A 21,777-nucleotide genomic window follows, 5' to 3' on the forward strand; every position below is an offset into this window, starting at 1 on the left:
CGGCCTACAGCGTCCTGACCCGCCTGCTGCAGTACGAGAGCCAGCAGCTGGGCTTCGACATGGCCGCCACAAGAGACGTCCACTTCCATGAGGTGGGCCGCTAGAAACATGCTTCAACTAGTGCCATGTAGTGCACTTCCTCAACTCTCACAATGATGTTGGAGGTGAAATAAGAAGGTAGACAGGATTAGCGATTCTTTGGCCTCTCTTTTCGTTGACATCAGGAACTCATATGAACTCATAGAAATTTACCCTGACATGCCTTCAAGCTGTCTGTCATACATCCACCCCAATTTCCTCTCACAGCACAGTTTCGGGAGACTCGCTCAGCGTTGAAAGAATGACCCACATTGTTCGGTAACATAGCTCAACTGCTTAAGGATCCTGTTAGCTTTAAGTAACTAATAGTTTCCCCTCTCTCTCTCTCTCTCTCTCGCTCTGTCTCTCTCTGTCTCTCTGTCTCTCTCTCTCTCTCTCTCTCTCTCTCTCTCTTTCTCTCTCTCTGTCTCTCTCTCTCTCTGTCTCTCTCTCTATCTCTCTCTGTCTCTCTCTCTGTCTCTCTCTCTCTCTCTCTCTCTCTCTCTCTGTCTCTCTGTCTCTCTCTCTCTCTCTCTCTCTCTCTGTCTCTCTCTCTCTCTCTCTGTCTCTCTCTCTCTCTGTCTCTCTCTCTCTCTCCCAAATCCTGCTTATAGCTGGTACCGGTTTCCTAAGAGCCTGTTTTCCCGGTTGGATATTTCTCCCCCTATAGGGAATGTGATCCGGAGCCTATTATGTGGAAGTGATGCAATGATTAGCATGTTCTTTATGAGCTTTATTAAGGCCATGACCATGTCAAGGACCAATCAGAGTGGAGTTTATTGAGTGATTGGACCAATGGGCGACTTGGGAGTAGTAGTTCCCCAGGGGTGGTTGGGCGTGGGGCCAGATTGCACAGGTGATGTTATGAGATGATGTCTGTACAGTGACCCCCCCCCCCCCCCCCTTCCTGTATAGGGCAGCTCGCCTTTCCTTCTTTTGTTTTCTCTCTGTTCTGTTGGCATTGATTTCACATGCTTCATTTGGGATATATGATGGGATATATGATACAGATTATGGATTCTGTTTGTCGTTGATGTATGCGGGAATGATACCATACTAATCGGTAATGCACGGTATGACGTGGGTGAATTCAGACTATTGCATAGTATAGATATGCCGTAGGTGGATGACACATAGTATAGATATGCCGTAGGTGGATGACACATAGTATAGATATGCCGTAGGTGGATGACACATAGTATAGATATGCCGTAGGTGGATGACACATAGTATAGATATGCCGTAGGTGGATGACACATAGTATAGATATGCCGTAGGTGGATGACTCATAGTATAGATATGCCGTAGGTGGATGACACATAGTATAGATATGCCGTAGGTGGATGACACATAGTATAGATATGCCGTAGGTGGATGACACATAGTATAGATATGCCGTAGGTGGATGACACATAGTATAGATATGCCGTAGGTGGATGACACATAGTATAGATATGCCGTAGGTGGATGACACATAGTATAGATATGCCGTAGGTGGATGACTCATAGTATAGATATGCCGTAGGTGGATGACACATAGTATAGATATGCCGTAGGTGGATGACACATAGTATAGATATGCCGTAGGTGGATGACACATAGTATAGATATGCCGTAGGTGGATGACACATAGTATAGATATGCCGTAGGTGGATGACACGTGTCTAAATGTTCTAGAACATGGTCCGAGCGGGCAGTGCCATCCTGGACCCTGCTAACAAGGGGCACTGGGATCAGATCCAGCGTTTCGAAGATGGCACGGCTCTACTTCTGCATAGCTTTGAGGAGTACGCCCAAACCCTGGCCCAAAACATGAGGAAGACCTACCTGAAACCCTTCACTGTTGTCACGGACAACATGAGTGAGTCCACCTGCAGTGCAACGACACAATTCTTTTCTTGCAGTAACCTGATTTGCATGGCTAATTTATGCACAGTGATGTTACATAACCTAAAATAGCCTACTGTACCACCAATCCATCTGGTGTGCGACAAGCATAATTAACAACCATTCTCTCTCTCTCTCTTCTCTCTTCTCTCTCTCTCTCTTCTCTTCTCTTCTCTCTCTCTCTCTCTCTCTCTCTCTTCTCTCTCTTCTCTCTCTCTTCTCTCTCTCTCTCTTCTCTCTCTCTCTGCTCACAGTTGTTTCTGCGGATTACTTGGACCCGTCCAATCCAGAACAGGCAAACATCCCGCGTTTCCAAGAGATCCAGGCCTATCCAAAAGAGATGGAGTCCTCCGTCCGCTTCCCAGAGTTCCCAACACAGCACGAGCAGCCGGTGGGGGTTAAAGGTGGGCTTAAAGGGGTGGATACGGCATGGACTTTTTGGGGTTCACCATGCAGCCTTCATAACGTTATAGTCCATGAATTAAGTCTGAGCTGTTGCACTGCGTCAACCATTTGTCAAGTTCTTCAACCAGTCTTGGTAGTATTTTTTTATGTGTGTGTGTGATTGATTGATTTCATTCATTCATTTATTGTCATAATATCATTACAGCAGTCTCCACGGCACCAGCCAGAGACTCAACAGCCACAGACGACCCCATAGCAACAGCCACAGACGCCTCTCCTGTCCAGACTGAGTCCACTGTCGGTCACCAGGCGTCTGCCAAGAAGAAGCGTCACGCTGAGGTCCCAGGCCCTCTCCCTGTTGCCGTGGTGATCATCTATAGGACCCTGGGACAGCTCCTGCCTGAAAACTACGACATTGATCGTAGGAGCCTGAGGTACTTCTTACATTTCCTCCTCAGTCTTACCACATAAAACACGTTGGTAAAACACGTTGAGAAATGCTTACTTGCAAGCCCTTAACCAACAGTACAGTTAAAAAGAAAATAGTAACACAATAAAGAATAACAATAATGAGGTTATATTACAGGGTGTAGCCGGTACAGAGTCAATGTGGAGGCTATATACAGGGGCGGTACCGGTACCGGAGTCATTGTGGAGGCTATATACATGGGGTACCGGTACCGAGTCATTGTGGAGGCTATATACAGGGGGTACCGGTACAAGAAGTCATTGTGGAGGATATATACAGGGGGTACCAGTACAGAGTCAATGTGGAGGCTATATACACGGGGGTACCGGTACAGAGTCAATGTGGAGGCTATATACAGGGGGTTACCGGTACAGAGTCAGTGTGGAGGCTATATACAGGGTGTACCGGTACAGAGTCATTGTGGAGGCTATATACAGGGTGTACCGGTACCGAGTCATTGGTGGAGGCTATATACAGGGGGTACCAGTACAGAGTCATGTGGAGCTATATACAGGGGGTACCGGTACAGAGTCAGTGTGGAGGCTATATACAGGGTGTACCGGTACAGAGTCATTGTGGAGGCTATATACAGGGTGTACCGGTACAGAGTCATTGTGGAGGCTATATACAGGGTGTACCGGTACCGAGTCATTGTGGAGGCTATATACAGGGTGTACCGGTACCGAGTCATTGTGGAGGCTATATACAGGGGGGTAACCGGTACCGAGTCATTGTGGAGGCTATATACAGGGTGTACCGGTACCGAGTCATTGTGGAGGCTATATACAGGGTGTACCGGTACCGAGTCATTGTGGAGGCTATATACAGGGGGTACCGGTACCGAGTCATTGTGGAGGCTATATACAGGGGGTACCGGTACCGAGTCATTGTGGAGGCTATATACAGGGGGGTACCGGTACCGAGTCATTGTGGAGGCTATATACAGGGGGTACTGGTACCGAGTCATTGTGGAGGCTATATACAGGGGGGTACCGGTACCGAGTCATTGTGGAGGCTATATACAGGGGGGTACCGGTACCGAGTCATTGTGGAGGCTATATACAGGGGGTACTGGTACCGAGTCAGTGTGGAGGCTATATACAGGGTGTACCGGTACCCGAGTCATTGTGGAGGCTATATACAGGGGGTACCGGTACAGAGTCAATGTGGAGGCTATATACAGGGGGTACCGGTACAGAGTCAATGTGGAGGCTATATACAGGGGGTACCGGTACCGAGTCAGTGTGGAGGCTATATACAGGGGGTACCGGTACTGAGTCAGTGTGGAGACTATATACAGGGTGTACCGGTACAGAGTCAGTGTGGAGGCTATATACAGGGTGTACCGGTACCGAGTCATTGTGGAGGCTATATACAGGGGGTACTGGTACCGAGTCATTGTGGAGGCTATATACAGGGGGTACTGGTACCGAGTCAGTGTGGAGGCTATATACAGGGTGTACCGGTACCGAGTCAGTGTGGAGGCTATATACAGGGGGTACCGGTACCGAGTCATTGTGGAGGCTATATACATGGTGTACCGGTACCGAGTCAGTGTGGAGGCTATATACATGGTGTACCGGTACAGAGTCATTGTGGAGGCTATATACAGGGGGTACCGGTACTGAGTCATTGTGGAGGCTATATACAGGGGGTAGTGGTACTGAGTCATTGTGGAGGCTATATACAGGGGGTAGTGGTACAGAGTCATTGTGGAGGCTATATACAGGGGGTACCGGTACAGAGTCAATGTGGAGGCTATATACAGGGTGTACCGGTACTGAGTCATTGTGGAGGCTATATACAGGGGGTAGTGGTACTGAGTCATTGTGGAGGCTATATACAGGGGGTAGTGGTACAGAGTCATTGTGGAGGCTATATACAGGGGGTACCGGTACAGAGTCAATGTGGAGGATATATACAGGGGGTACTGGTACAGAGTCATTGTGGAGGCTATATACAGGGGGTACCGGTACTGAGTCATTGTGGAGGCTATATACAGGGGGTAGTGGTACAGAGTCATTGTGGAGGCTATATACAGGGGGTACCGGTACAGAGTCATTGTGGAGGCTATATACAGGGGGTAGTGGTACAGAGTCATTGTGGAGGCTATATACAGGGGGTACCGGTACTGAGTCATTGTGGAGGCTATATACAGGGGGTACTGGTACAGAGTCATTGTGGAGGCTATATACAGGGGGTACCGGTACTGAGTCATTGTGGAGGCTATATACAGGGGGTACTGGTACAGAGTCATTGTGGAGGCTATATACAGGGGGTACTGGTACAGAGTCATTGTGGAGGCTATATACAGGGTGTACCGGTACAGAGTCATTGTGGAGGCTATATACAGGGTGTACCGGTACAGAGTCATTGTGGAGGCTATATACAGGGTGTACCGGTACAGAGTCATTGTGGAGGCTATATACAGGGGGTACCGGTACTGAGTCAGTGTGGAGGCTATATACAGGGTGTACCGGTACCGAGTCATTGTGGAGGCTATATACAGGGGGTACCGGTACTGAGTCAGTGTGGAGGCTATATACAGGGGGTACCGGTACTGAGTCAGTGTGGAGGCTATATACAGGGTGTACCGGTACGAGTCATTGTGGAGGCTATATACAGGGTGTACTGGTACCGAGTCATTGTGGAGGCTATATACAGGGGGTACCGGTACTGAGTCAGTGTGGAGGCTATATACAGGGAGTACCGGTACAGAGGTCATTGTGGAGGCTATATACAGGGTGTACTGGTACCGAGTCATTGTGGAGGCTATATACAGGGGGTACCGGTACAGAGTCATTGTGGGAGGCTATATACAGGGAGTACCGGTACAGAGTCAATGTGGAGGCTATATACAGGGTATTACGGTACAGAGTCATTGTGGAGGCTATATACAAGGGGGTACCGGTACAGAGTCAATGTGGAGGCTATATACAGGGGGTACCGGTACAGAGTCAATGTGGAGGCTATATACAGGGGGTACCGGTACAGAGTCAATGTGGAGGTTATATACAGGGGGGTACCGGTACAGAGTCAATGTGGAGGTTATATACAGGGGGTACTGGTACCGAGTCATTGTGGAGGCCTATATACAGGGGGGTACTGGTACCGAGTCATTGTGGAGGCTATATACAGGGGTACCGGTACCGGTACGAGTCATTGTGGAGGCTATATACAGGGTATTACGGTACAGAGTCAGTGTGGAGGCTATATACATGGGGTACCGGTACAGAGTCAGTGTGGAGGCTATATACATGGGGTACCGGTACAAGAGTCAATGTGGAGGCTATATACATGGGGTACCGGTACAGAGTCAATGTGGAGGCTATATACATGGGGTACCGGTACAGAGGTCATTGTGGAGGCTATATACAGGAGGTACCGGTACAGAGTCAGTGTGGAGGCTATATACAGGGTGTACCGGTACCGAGTCATTGTGGAGGCTATATACAGGGTGTACCGGTACAGAGTCAGTGTGGAGGCTATATACAGGGTGTTACGGTACCGAGTCATTGTGAGGCTATATACAGGGTGTACCGGGTACCGAGTATTGTGGAGGCTATATACAGGAGGTACCGGTACAGAGTCAGTGTGGAGGCTATATACAGGGTGTACCGGTACAGAGTCAATGTGGAGGCTATATACAGGGTGTACTGGTACCGAGTCATTGTGGAGGCTATATACAGGGGGTACTGGTACCGAGTCATTGTGGAGGCTATATACAGGGGGTACCGGTACAGAGTCAGTGTGGAGGCTATATACAGGGGGTACCAGTACAGAGTCAATGTGCAGGCTATATACAGGGTGTACTGGTACCGAGTCATTGTGGAGGCTATATACAGGGGGTACCGGTACAGAGTCATTGTGGAGGCTATATACAGGGTATTACGGTACAGAGTCATTGTGGAGGCTATATACAGGGGGTACCGGTACAGAGTCAATGTGGAGGCTATATACAGGGGGTACCGGTACAGAGTCAATGTGGAGGCTATATACAGGGGGTACCGGTACAGAGTCAATGTGGAGGTTATATACAGGGGGTACCAGTACAGAGTCAATGTGGAGGTTATATACAGGGGGTACTGGTACCGAGTCATTGTGGAGGCTATATACAGGGGGGTACTGGTACCGAGTCATTGTGGAGGCTATATACAGGGGGTACCGGTACCGAGTCATTGTGGAGGCTATATACAGGGTATTACGGTACAGAGTCAGTGTGGAGGCTATATACATGGGGTACCGGTACAGAGTCAGTGTGGAGGCTATATACATGGGGTACCGGTACAGAGTCAATGTGGAGGCTATATACATGGGGTACCGGTACAGAGTCAATGTGGAGGCTATATACATGGGGTACCGGTACAGAGTCATTGTGGAGGCTATATACAGGAGGTACCGGTACAGAGTCAGTGTGGAGGCTATATACAGGGTGTACCGGTACCGAGTCAGTGTGGAGGCTATATACAGGGTGTACCGGTACCGAGTCATTGTGGAGGCTATATACAGGGTGTTACGGTACCGAGTCATTGTGGAGGCTATATACAGGGTGTACCGGTACCGAGTCATTGTGGAGGCTATATACAGGAGGTACCGGTACAGAGTCAGTGTGGAGGCTATATACAGGGTGTACCGGTACAGAGTCAATGTGGAGGCTATATACAGGGTGTACTGGTACCGAGTCATTGTGGAGGCTATATACAGGGGGTACTGGTACCGAGTCATTGTGGAGGCTATATACAGGGGGTACCGGTATAGAGTCAGTGTGGAGGCTATATACAGGGGGTACCAGTACAGAGTCAATGTGCAGGCTATATACAGGGGGTACTGGTACCGAGTCATTGTGGAGGCTATATACAGGGGGTACCAGTACAGAGTCAATGTGCAGGCTATATACAGGGGGTACCAGTACAGAGTCAATGTGGAGGCTATATACAGGGGGTACTGGTACCGAGTCATTGTGGAGGCTATATACAGGGGGTACTGGTACCGAGTCATTGTTGAGGCTATATACAGGGGGTACTGGTACCGAGTCATTGTGGAGGCTATATACAGGGGGTACTGGTACCGAGTCATTGTGGAGGCTATATACAGGGGGTACTGGTACCGAGTTATTGTGGAGGCTATATACAGGGGGTACTGGTACCGAGTCATTGTGGAGGCTATATTCAGGGGGTACTGGTACCGAGTCATTGTGGAGGCTATATACAGGGGGTACTGGTACCGAGTCATTGTGGAGGCTATATACAGGGGGTACTGGTACCGAGTCATTGTGGAGGCTATATACAGGGGGTACTGGTACCGAGTCATTGTGGAGGCTATATACAGGGGGTACTGGTACCGAGTCATTGTGGAGGCTATATACAGGGGGTACTGGTACCGAGTCAGTGTGGAGGCTATATACAGGGTGTACCGGTACAGAGTCCATGTGGAGGCTATATACAGGGTGTACCGGTACAGAGTCAATGTGGAGGCTATATACAGGGTATTACGGTACAGAGTCATTGTGGAGGCTATATACAGGGTGTACCGGTACAGAGTCAATGTGGAGGCTATATACAGGGTATTACGGTACAGAGTCATTGTGGAGGCTATATACAGGGTGTACCGGTACCGAGTCATTGTGGAGGCTATATACAGGGTGTACCGGTACCGAGTCATTGTGGAGGCTATATACAGGGGGTACCGGTACAGAGTCATTGTGGAGGCTATATACAGGGTGTACCGGTACCGAGTCATTGTGGAGGCTATATACAGGGTGTACCGGTACAGAGTCATTGTGGAGGCTATATACAGGGTGTACCGGTACAGAGTCATTGTGGAGGCTATATACAGGGGGTACTGGTACCGAGTCATTGTGGAGGCTATATACAGGGGGTACTGGTACCGAGTCATTGTGGAGGCTATATACAGGGGGTACTGGTACCGAGTCATTGTGGAGGCTATATACAGGGGGTACTGGTACCGAGTCAGTGTGGAGGCTATATACAGGGTGTACCGGTACAGAGTCCATGTGGAGGCTATATACAGGGTGTACCGGTACAGAGTCAATGTGGAGGCTATATACAGGGTATTACGGTACAGAGTCATTGTGGAGGCTATATACAGGGTGTACCGGTACAGAGTCAATGTGGAGGCTATATACAGGGTATTACGGTACAGAGTCATTGTGGAGGCTATATACAGGGTGTACCGGTACCGAGTCATTGTGGAGGCTATATACAGGGTGTACCGGTACCGAGTCATTGTGGAGGCTATATACAGGGGGTACCGGTACAGAGTCATTGTGGAGGCTATATACAGGGTGTACCGGTACCGAGTCATTGTGGAGGCTATATACAGGGTGTACCGGTACAGAGTCATTGTGGAGGCTATATACAGGGTGTACCGGTACAGAGTCATTGTGGAGGCTATATACAGGGTGTACCGGTACCGAGTCATTGTGGAGGCTATATACAGGGTGTACCGGTACCGAGTCATTGTGGAGGCTATATACAGGGGGTACCGGTACCGAGTCATTGTGGAGGCTATATACAGGGTGTACCGGTACCGAGTCATTATGGAGGCTATATACAGGGTGTACCGGTACCGAGTCAGTGTGGAAGCTATATACAGGGTGTACCGGTACCGAGTCATTGTGGAGGCTATATACAGGGTGTACCGGTACCGAGTCATTGTGGAGGCTATATACAGGGTGTACCGGTACCGAGTCATTGTGGAGGCTATATACAGGGTGTACCGGTACCGAGTCATTGTGGAGGCTATATACAGGGTGTACCGGTACCGAGTCATTGTGGAGGCTATATACAGGGGGTACCGGTACCGAGTCATTGTGGAGGCTATATACAGGGGGTACCGGTACCGAGTCAGTGTGGAGGCTATATACAGGGTGTACCGGTACCGAGTCATTCTGGAGGCTATATACAGGGGGTACCGGTACCGAGTCATTGTGGAGGCTATATACAGGGTGTACCGGTACAGAGTCATTGTGGAGGCTATATACAGGGTGTACCGGTACAGAGTCATTGTGGAGGCTATATACAGGGGGTACCGGTACCGAGTCATTGTGGAGGCTATATACAGGGTGTACCGGTACCGAGTCATTGTGGAGGCTATATACAGGGGGTACCGGTACCGAGTCATTGTGGAGGCTATATACAGGGGGTACCGGTACCGAGTCATTGTGGAGGCTATATACAGGGGGTACCGGTACCGAGTCATTGTGGAGGCTATATACAGGGGTACCGGTACAGAGTCAATGTGGAGGCTATATACAGGGTGTACCGGTACCGAGTCATTGTGGAGGCTATATACAGGGGGTACCGGTACCGAGTCATTGTGGAGGCTATATACAGGGTATTACGGTACCGAGTCATTGTGGAGGCTATATACAGGGGGTACCGGTACCGAGTCATTGTGGAGGCTATATACATGGTGTACCGGTACAGAGTCAGTGTGGAGGCTATATACAGGGGGTACCGGTACCGAGTCATTGTGGAGGCTATATACAGGGGGTACCGGTACCGAGTCATTGTGGAGGCTATATACAGGGGGTACCGGTACCGAGTCATTGTGGAGGCTATATACAGGGTGTACCGGTACAGAGTCATTGTGGAGGCTATATACAGGGTGTACCGGTACAGAGTCATTGTGGAGGCTATATACAGGGGGTACCGGTACCGAGTCATTGTGGAGGCTATATACAGGGTGTACCGGTACCGAGTCATTGTGGAGGCTATATACAGGGTGTACCGGTACCGAGTCATTGTGGAGGCTATATACAGGGTGTACCGGTACCGAGTCATTGTGGAGGCTATATACAGGGTGTACCGGTACCGAGTCATTGTGGAGGCTATATACAGGGTGTACCGGTACCGAGTCATTGTGGAGGCTATATACAGGGGGTACCGGTACCGAGTCATTGTGGAGGCTAAAGACAGGGGGTACCGGTACCGAGTCAGTGTGGAGCCTATATACAGGGTGTACCGGTACCGAGTCATTGTGGAGGCTATATACAGGGGGTACCGGTACCGAGTCATTGTGGAGGCTACATACAGGGGGTACCGGTACCGAGTCATTGTGGAGGCTATATACAGGGGGTACCGGTACAGAGTCAATGTGGAGGCTATATACAGGGTGTACCGGTACCGAGTCATTGTGGAGGCTATATACAGGGGGTACCGGTACCGAGTCATTGTGGAGGCTATATACAGGGTATTACGGTACCGAGTCATTGTGGAGGCTATATACAGGGGGTACCGGTACCGAGTCATTGTGGAGGCTATATACAGGGTGTACCGGTACCGAGTCATTGTGGAGGCTATATACAGGGTGTACCGGTACCGAGTCATTGTGGAGGCTATATACAGGGTGTACCGGTACCGAGTCATTGTGGAGGCTATATACAGGGGGTACCGGTACCGAGTCAGTGTGGAGGCTATATACAGGGGGTACCGGTACAGAGTCAGTGTGGAGGCTATATACAGGGGGTACCGGTACAGAGTCCATGTGGAGGCTATATACAGGGGGTACCGGTACCGAGTCATTGTGGAGGCTATATACAGGGGGTACCGGTACCGAGTCAGTGTGGAGGCTATATACAGGGGGTACCAGTACCGAGTCAATGTGGAGGCTATATACAGGGGGTACCGGTACAGAGTCAATGTGGAGGCTATATACAGGGTGTACCGGTACCGAGTCATTGTGGAGGCTATATACAGGGGGTACCGGTACCGAGTCAGTGTGGAGGCTATATACAGGGGGTACCGGTACAGAGTCAGTGTGGAGGCTATATACAGGGGGTACCGGTACAGAGTCAATGTGGAGGCTATATACAGGGGGTACCGGTACCGAGTCATTGTGGAGGCTATATACAGGGGGTACCGGTACCGAGTCAGTGTGGAGGCTATATACAGGGGGTACCGGTACAGAGTCAATGTGGAGGCTATATACATGGTGTACCGGTACCGAGTCATTGTGGAGGCTATATACAGGGGGTACCGGTACCGAGTCATTGTGGAGGTTATATACAGGGTGTACCGGTACCGAGTCATTGTGGAGGCTATATACAGGGGGTACCGGTACCGAGTCAGTGTGGAGGCTATATACAGGGTGTACCGGTACAGAGTCAGTGTGGAGGCTATATACATGGTGTACCGGTACCGAGTCATTGTGGAGGCTATATACAGGGTGTACCGGTACCGAGTCATTGTGGAGGCTATATACAGGGTGTACCGGTACCGAGTCATTGTGGAGGTTATATACAGGGGGTACCGGTACCGAGTCAGTGTGGAGGCTATATACAGGGGGTACCGGTACCGAGTCAATGTGGAGGCTATATACAGGGGGTACCGGTACCGAGTCATTGTGGAGGCTATATACATGGTGTACCGTTACCGAGTCAGTGTGGAGGCTATATACAGGGGGTACCGGTACAGAGTCAGTGTGGAGGCTATATACAGGGTGTACCAGTACCGAGTCAGTGTGGAGGCTATATACAGGGTGTACCGGTACCGAGTCATTGTGGAGGCTATATAAATGGTGTACCGGTACCGAGTCATTGTGGAGGCTATATACAGGGGGTACCAGTACAGAGTCAGTGTGGAGGCTATATACAGGGGGTACCGGTACCGAGTCAGTGTGCGGGGGTACAGGTTAGTTGAGGTAATCTGTACATGTAGGTAGGGGTGAAGTGAGTATGCATAGATAATAAACAGTGAGTAGCAGCAAAGGGAGGGGGTGTTACTGTGTGTCCTTTTGGTTTGGACTAGTTTTTACTGCTGTGGTCCTGCCTCACAGTTGTAACCAGAACCTTACGGTAAGTCTGTGTGTGTGTGTGTGTGTGTGCGTGTAGACTCCCCAACCGGTAAGTCATTCTCCATAAGAATGTATTTTGGATGACTACAGTCAATGTAAACACACATGTCACCTGTATGTGTGTGTGTGTGTGTGTGTGTGTGTGTGTGTGTGTGTGTGTGTGTGTGTGTGTGTGTGTGTGTGTGTGTGTGTGTGTGTGTGTGTGTGTGTGTGTGTGTGTGTGTGTGTGTGTGCGCGTGCGTGTGTGTGTGTGTGTGTGTGTGTAGACTCCCCAACCGGCCCATCATCAACACCCCAATTGTGAGCACGGTGGTTCACGGTGAGAGGGTACCCTTCACCATTCCTCTTGCACAACCCATCACCCTGGAATATAGACTACTGGAGACCGAGGAGAGGACCAAACCTGTCTGTGTCTACTGGAATCATTCCATTGCGTAAGGATGAGTATACCTATCAATGCTCTTATTCATACAGTGGTTCCTCAATTAGAAGTTTTGAGACTTCGAGGTCATTTGTGGATTAGTACGGTACCCTGCATCACTACTTCATTGCTGCAGACCACCACAAGGGGGAGTTAGAGCACCGATGATGCTTTTGGGTCCCAAGGTGCTAAATGTGTCTCTATCTGACAATGAACGGGCGACATAAACCTAAATAGAAAATTTCGCACGGGACTTCGAAATTGAATTTCAATGAACTGAATGATGAGGATGAATAAGGTGATTGAATTTAGAACAACGTTGTAAGAATTGCTATCCCTCTGTCCTGCAGCGCACACCCATTTTTTTTGGGGGGGGGGGGTCAGAAGAAGCTGTAGCTGGACTGTTAGCATATTACTTACTATAAACAGTTGTTACAAAAAGGTTTCTATATCTAAGAGAAATGATCATGTTCAATTATATTCCATGATATTCTTTAGATGTATGTGTTGACTCAATAGAAATGTAAGCAAGTGATGTCTGCTAAGTAAATCAAGTTGATGGTGCAGTCATATAGCTGCACCTACATAAAACTGAGTGCCTCACTCCGTCATGGCTTTGGATCAAAATAAATAAGTACAACCATTCTTTCTGATAGACTTTAATAAAGAACTGTTTTGGTTATCCTGACCTGGATGCCATGTAGTTTATTCTCTAAAAATACAAATATTTACCACGGTCTCTTGCGCATTTCATTTTCCAGATTTGCCCTAACCTAAAATGCCCCTTGGATATTAATTTAGAATCCTCCAATCCTCTAAATGTAATTATTGTCCAAGAGCCATGTAGATTGCAAAATAGTTGGGAAGAGATTTTCGATGGCACATGGTTTATGAATTGACAACGCAATTTTCCGCTCCTCCTGAAATCGCTAGCAGTCAAATGCGTTCTCTCCATCGTCCACACGCACTTTAAACATTTGGCCATGTAGATTGCAAAATAGTTGGGAAGAGATTTTCGATGGCACATGGTTTATGAATTGACAACGCAATTTTCCGTTCCTCCTGAAATCGCTAGCAGTCAAATGCGTTCTCTCCGTCGTCCACACGCACTTTAAACATTTGGCCATGTAGATTGCAAAATAGTTGGGAAGAGATTTTCGATGGCACATGGTTTATGAATTGACAACGCAATTTTCCGCTCCTCCTGAAATCGCTAGCAGTCAAATGCGTTCTCTCCGTCGTCCACACGCACTTTAAACATTTGGATAATAAAGCGGTTGAAGACTGACATTGGTTGTTTTTATGCATTCGTGAAGTAAAACGCTCTCTGAAGGTGCCAGTCATACAAAGTTAAACTTAAATACGAACTGGTTGGAGATAAGAGTACATGGCCATAAAACCTAGATCATTTTTCAAGTTGTTCAAACATTCATAGATGACCAGCAGGGTCAATAATATAAACAGTGGTTATAGGAGGGTGCAAACCGGTAAGCACCTTGGGAGTAAATGCCAGTTGGCTTTTCATAGCCGAGCATTGAGAGAGAGAGAAAGAGAGAGATCAAATGAATTAAGCTACATTTCTTAAAATCAATCCCATATACCATGTTCTTGCAAAAAAAGGTTTTAAATTCTCTAGCACAGCCAATATTAAATACTGTTAAATGCTTCTCAAAGATGCCCCCTGGTGGTCAAACTAGCACTAATGGCAACAATGGCTGACAATGAAAGCTCGCAATGCAGTACAACGCAACTTTTACTGGAAGAACCACTGTACCATAGGTTTTACAATGGAGTTTAGCTAGATTCTGTTGAAAAATGGAGAAAAAAAATCTGACCCAACAATCTCTATTTTGTGTCCAGGGTTCAAGGAACGGGAGGCTGGTCTGCCAAGGGGTGTGAGCTGGTGTTCAGGAACAGCACTCACATCAGCTGCCAGTGCAGTCACATGTCCAGCTCTGCTGTGCTCATGGACATCTCCAAAAGAGAGGTACTGCCCTGAGCCCTCTACCCCACACACTAGGTCAGCTTTAATGTTATTATTTTATAACTTGGCTTATTTGATCTGACCTCCTATTCTGTGTTTAACTCCTCAGCATGGGGAGGTCCTACCCCTGAAGATCATCACCTACACCACTGTGTCAGTATCACTATTGGCCCTCCTCATCACCTTCCTCCTCCTGGCCATCCTCCGGAAGCTCCGCTCCAACCTCCACAGCATCCACAAAAACCTGGTGGTGTCCATCTTCCTCTCTGAGCTCGTCTTCCTCTTCGGAATCAACCAGACTGAGAATGTGGTGAGGGCCTAGCACTAGACCTTGAGGCACACCCCAAAAAACACTCTCTCTTTTCTTTATTATAGACACTCCACTTATTGATATACCTGCAGGATAAAACGTAGTCTCTAATGTAAATATATTGGTTTACATCATTGTGTGGAGGGGAACTCCAAGAGGAAGGCTACAGAGCTAGCCTTGGGTCTCCTCTCCCCTCCACAACTTTGAAATGCATTTGTATTTTAATGGTAGTGAGCTGTGACTGTATTGGCTGTGCCTGATCATCTTAGTGGCTTTATCTTGGATAATAATAGTTCTGTTTCTGTCTGGCAATGTGTGGAGTTGGCCTTAGCGATCGCATTGTGTTCTGTTGTTATAGATTAGAAGTTACTGAACCCGACTTATTTCACAGAGGGCCCAACAGACATTGGGCACAGATTTATTTTAAAACGGGGGCTTTAATCATCTTTCCCAACCTCTCTGTCCCTCAGTTCACGTGTACAGTGGTAGCCATCCTGCTGCACTATTCCTACATGTGTACATTTGCCTGGATGTTCGTGGAGGGACTTCACATCTACCGCATGCTGACTGAGGTCCGCAACATCAACCATGGCCACATGAGATTCTACTATGCCATTGGCTGGGGCATTCCTGCCATTATCACCAGTGAGTGAGACGCACACACACTCTCTCTCACACACACACACACACAGACAGACACACAGACAGACACACACACACAGACACACAGACAGACACACAGACAGACACACACACACACAGACACACAGACAGACACACACAGACACACAGACAGACACACAGACAGACACACAGACAGACACACAGACAGACACACACACAGACACACAGACAGACACACAGACACACAGACAGACACACACACACACAGACACACAGACAGACACACAGACAGACACTCAGACAGACACACAGACAGACACACAGACACACACACACAGACAGACACACAGACAGACAGACACACACACACAGACATACAGACAGACACACACAGACACACAGACAGACACACACACAGACAGACACACACACAGACACGCAGACAGACACACACACAGACACGCAGACACACAGACAGACACACAGACAGACACGCAGACACACAGACATACACACAGACAGACACACAGACACACACACAGACAGACACACACACAGACACACAGACACGCAGACAGACACACAGACACGCAGACACACAGACAGACACACAGACAGACACACAGACAGACACACAGACAGACACGCAGACAGACACACAGACAGACACACAGACACACACACACAGACACACAGACAGACACACACACACAGACACACAGACAGACACACACACACAGACACACACACAGACACACACACAGACACACACACAGACACACACACAGACACACAGACAGACACACACACAGACACACAGACACACACACAGACACGCAGACAGACACACAGACACACAGACAGACACACAGACAGACACACAGACAGACACGCAGACAGACACACAGACAGACACACAGACACACACACAGACAGACACACACAGACACACAGACACACACACAGACAGACACACACAGACACGCAGACACACACAGACACACAGACACGCAGACACACACAGACACGCAGACAGACACACAGACACACAGACACACAGACAGACACACAGACACGCAGACACACACACAGACAGACACACACAGACACACACACGCAGACACACAGACACGCAGACACACACAGACACACAGACATGCAGACACACACAGACACACAGACACGCAGACAGACACACAGACACACAGACAGACACACAGACACACACACAGACAGACACACACAGACACACACACAGACAGACACGCAGACACACAGACACGCAGACACACACAGACACACAGACACGCAGACACACACAGACACGCAGACACACACAGACACGCAGACAGACACACAGACAGACACACACACACACAGACACGCAGACACACAGACAGACACACAGACACGCAGACAGACACACAGACAGACACACAGACAGACACACAGACACACACACAGACAGACACACACAGACACACACACAGACACACACACAGACACACAGACACGCATGCAAACAAATACATTCCCACTCATTTTATGCACACACAGACAGAGGGGGACACAGGTGCATGGAGAAAACATACCGAACGTAACCACACCCTGGACTTTTTCCACATTTTGTTGTGTTACAGCCTGAATTTAAAATGGGTTACATTGAGATTGTGTGTCACTGGCCTCCACACAATACCCCATAATGTCAAAGTGGAATAATGTTTTAGACATTTTTACTAATTAATTAAAAATGAAAGCCTGAAATGTCTTGAGAGACAATAAGTATTCAACCCCTTTGTCATGGCAAGCCTAACTTAGTTCAGGAGTAAAAATGTGCTTAACTAGTCACAGAATAAGTTTAACATGATTTTTGAATGACTACCTCATCTCTGTACTCCAGATAACAATTATATAATGTAAGGTCCCTCAGTCGAGAAGGGAATTTCAAACACAGATTCAACCCCAAAGACCAGGGAGGTCTTCAAATGCCTCACAAAGGGAACCTAATGGTAGATTGAAAAAAAAATTGATAAAAAAAACAGACATTGACATTCCCATTTGAGCATGGTTACGTTATTAATTACACTATCAATACATCCAGTCACAGCAAAGATACAGGCGTCCTTCCTAACTCAGTTGCCGTAGAAGATGACAACCGCGCAGGGATGTCACCATGAGGTGACTTTAAAACAGTTACAGAGTTTAATGGCTGTGATAGGAGAAAACTGAGGATGGATCAACAACATTGTAGTCACTCCACAATAATAACCTAAATGACAGAGTGAAAATGAAGCCTCTACAGAATAACAAATATTCCAATTCATGCATCCTGTTTGCAATAAGGTACTAAGGTAAAACGTACAAAAATGTAACGAAGGAATCATCTCTATGTCCTGAACACAAAGTGTCTGGGGCAAATCCAACACAACGTTCCACTCTACATATTTTCAAGCATGGTGGTGGCTGCATCATGTTATGGGCATGCTTGTCATCGGTAATGACTAGGGAGTTTTTCAGGATAAAAAGAAACGGAATAGAGCTAAGCACAGACCAAATCCTAGAGGAAAACCTGGTTCAGTCTGCTTTCCAACAGACACTGGGAGAGAAATTAATCTTTCAGCAGGACAATAACCTAAAAGACAAGGCCAAATCTACACTGGAGTTGCTTACCAAGATGACATTGAATGTTCCTGAGTGGTCTAGTTACAGTTTTGACTTAAATCGGCTTGAAAATCTATGGCAAGACTTGAAAATGGCTGTCTAGCAATGATCAACTTGACAGAAGTGGAAATCTCTTAGAGACTTACCCAGAAAGACTCCCAGCTGTAATTATTGGTAACATTTATTGATAAATCTGCAAAAATGTTTGAAAATATGTTTTCACTGTCTTGGTATTGTGTGTTATATCTGTAACACAACAAAATGTGGAATAAGTCAAGGGGTCTGAATACTTTCTGAAGGCCCTGTACTGTATCTGTAACCTCAGGTACTCCTGTACTCTTCAAGCCAGGGATGGGGTCAATTCCCCCCCAAATTCCTGTCAATTCGGAAACTAAACCAAATTCGAATTCCACATTTTCCTCATTGAAAAGCATTGAAGGGAATTGGAATTTCAGTGTAGTTCCTGAATTGACGGGAATTGAAAAGGAATTGACTAACTGTGTGTGGTTTCCTCTCTTGTAGGCCTGGCAGTAGGGTTGGATCCTCAGGGTTATGGTAACCCAGACTTCTGTTGGCTTTCTGTCCACGACACACTCATCTGGAGCATCGCTGGGCCCATCGCTATCATAGTACTGGTGAGTGTGTGTTTCGGCCACTCTTTATTTGTTGTACTATACTGTATTGGTTATGGCTGTTATTCATCTCCATCTCATGTATCTCCCTTAGGTCAACATGACTTTATTCTTCCTGGCCGCCAAGGCCTCGTACGGAAAGAGACAGTGGACATTTGAGAAGTCTGGAGCAATGTGAGTACTTCGAAACAGGGTTTAGAAAATAGTTGGAACAACGTGTCGGCTGGATTCCATTCAAAAATAACAACCCCTCCTTTCTAGCTGTTCTCTACGCATAGCCTTCGTCCTCCTGTTGCTCATCAGTTCTACCTGGCTCCTGGGCCTCATGGCAGTCAATAGTGATGTACTCTCCTTCCACTACCTCTTTGCCATCTTCAGCTGCCTCCAGGTATTTGTCTTTTTGCCTTGTCATGAAAAAGTACTTCAAAATCCCTGAAATACATTGGCTCTGTTTATCTGACATGCAATTCTCTCGCTCTTGCACTCTCTCTCTCTCTCTCTCTCTCTCTCTCTCTCTCCCTCCCTCTCTCTCTCTCTCCCTCTCTCTCTCTCTCTCTCTCTCTCTCTCTCCTCTCTCTCTCTCTCTCTCCCTCCCTCTCTCTCTCTCTCTCTCTCTCTCTCTCTCTCCCTCCCTCTCTCTCTCTCTCTCTCTCTCCCTCTCTCTCTCTCTCTCTCTCTCTCTCTCTCTCTCTCTCTCCCTCTCTCTCTCTCTCTCTCTCTCTCTCTCTCCCTCCCTCCCTCTCTCTCTCTCTCTCCCTCCCTCCCTCTCTCTCTCTCTCTCTCTCTCTCTCTCTCTCTCTCTCTCTCTCTCTCTCTCTCAGGGTGTGTGCATCTTCTTCTTCCTCTGTATTTTCAACAAGGAGGTGAGGATCAACCTGAAGAACGTCCTGACAGGGAAGAAGTCCATTGTGGAAGATTCTACTGCCACCCGCACCACTTTACTCACAGTATGTACACATCAGTCAATATCTAAGTGTACTAAACCTGTGTACATTCAAATCCCCTAGAGTCGATCATCTAATTAGCATAATACACATTTCCCTAATATCGAAAGGTGAGACTTCCATGAAGACCGGTCGGTTGTTTTTCTCTAGGATGCCCGCAAGCCTCACAAGACTCGTCTGAAGGTAGCCCAGTGTCAGTTTGAAAAATGATTGGAAGCATACACTGAGTGTACAAAACATGAAGAAAACCTGCTCTTGCCATTGACAATTTGAAGCTATGGTCTCTTATTGATGTCACTTTCAATCAGTGTAGATGAAGGTAGGAGACGTGTCAAAGAAGGATTTTTATGCCTTGAGATACTTGAGAAATGGATTGTGAATGTGTGCCTTTCAGAGGGGGTCAATATTTAAGTGTCTTTTGAATGGGGTATGTTACAGGAGGAGGTGCCAGGCGCACCGGTTTGTTTCAAGAACTACAACCCTGGTGTGTTTTTTCACACTCAACAACAGTTTCCTGTGTGTCTCAAGAATGGTCCACCACCCAATGGACATCCAGCCAACTTGACAGAACTGTGGGAAGAATTGGATGGGCCATCATCCCTGTGGAACGCTTTCGACACCTTGTATGGCGATGATTTGAGGTTTTTCTCAGGGCAACAATTTTTTTGATGATCATTCTTTCATACTTACAGGGGTCCTACATTTTCTAAATGGTATGACCTTGGTGTGACCTTCTTAAAACAATTCCATATGTTAGCTCAGTAGAAGCCCAGCCACGGGCCCTTTGATGTTATGGGGATAAATACTAGATAGTCATCATAAAGGGGATCGCATAAACATTACCTGATGCTGCTGATGGTGACGATTCAACCCACATTCTACCTCTTTGATGCCCCCAGCGTTCTTTAAACGGTAAGTACTCGTTCACGGAGGAGGACGGTTTGTACCGCACGGCCATTGGAGAGTCCACTGCCTCCCTGGAAAGCACGGTCAGATCAGCCCACAGCCTCAGCAGCAGCCAGGCCAGGTAACTCACTGGGTGGCAGTTGGGTGTACTGAAACTGGGTTTTAATTAGGGTTGCAAAACTCCAGTAACCTTCCAAAATTCCCAGCTTTCTAAGAAAGCCCTATTGGAAGATTCTGGATTTCCGGCTTATTCCCCCCTGATTCCAGGAATGTTTCAACCAGTATTTTGGGAAAACCTGGGAATTTTGGGAAGGTTACCGGAATGTTGCAACCCTAGTTCGACTGGAACAATATTATCGTTCATGTTGAAATGATTATTTCTGTAGTCATCATGTTTCTTTCTTCCTACAGGAATGGCTCGGAGCAAAAGCATACAACATCCTCCCGCTCAGCCAAAAAGAGCTACAGTGGGGAGGGAGACTCCTCCATCTTCATCCGCAAGCGTTCCAAGAAAGATAGTACGAGTCTTATGCACAAACCGCATGCAAACTGCATGTCATCTGTTTTCAGTCTGATCCCGATACTTGTCGTGCCATTGGCTGCTTGGGCCTACATTTCAGATGTCCGATAGTAAGTAATA

At 47.7% G+C, this 21,777-nt stretch overlaps 1 protein-coding gene across 1 annotated transcript in view; it reads left to right on the forward strand.

Moving 5' to 3' along the window:
• LOC109867646 (cadherin EGF LAG seven-pass G-type receptor 1-like) overlaps window positions 1-21,777 on the forward strand; it is a 93,757-nt gene that overhangs the window by 67,268 nt on the left and 4,712 nt on the right. Inside the window, 14 exon segments of the mRNA XM_031801112.1 lie at window positions 1-92; window positions 1,756-1,939; window positions 2,220-2,369; window positions 2,576-2,804; window positions 12,922-13,089; window positions 14,937-15,063; window positions 15,170-15,370; window positions 15,841-16,015; window positions 19,178-19,290; window positions 19,382-19,461; window positions 19,549-19,675; window positions 20,109-20,234; window positions 21,131-21,258; window positions 21,549-21,655. The exon segment at window positions 1-92 is cut by the window's left edge and continues 118 nt beyond it. Of these exon segments, the coding sequence (XP_031656972.1) occupies window positions 1-92; window positions 1,756-1,939; window positions 2,220-2,369; window positions 2,576-2,804; window positions 12,922-13,089; window positions 14,937-15,063; window positions 15,170-15,370; window positions 15,841-16,015; window positions 19,178-19,290; window positions 19,382-19,461; window positions 19,549-19,675; window positions 20,109-20,234; window positions 21,131-21,258; window positions 21,549-21,655 (2,007 nt within the window).

The sequence above is a fragment of the Oncorhynchus kisutch genome, linkage group LG22 (assembly GCF_002021735.2).
Source record: "Oncorhynchus kisutch isolate 150728-3 linkage group LG22, Okis_V2, whole genome shotgun sequence".
NCBI classification, from domain to species: domain Eukaryota; kingdom Metazoa; phylum Chordata; class Actinopteri; order Salmoniformes; family Salmonidae; genus Oncorhynchus; species Oncorhynchus kisutch.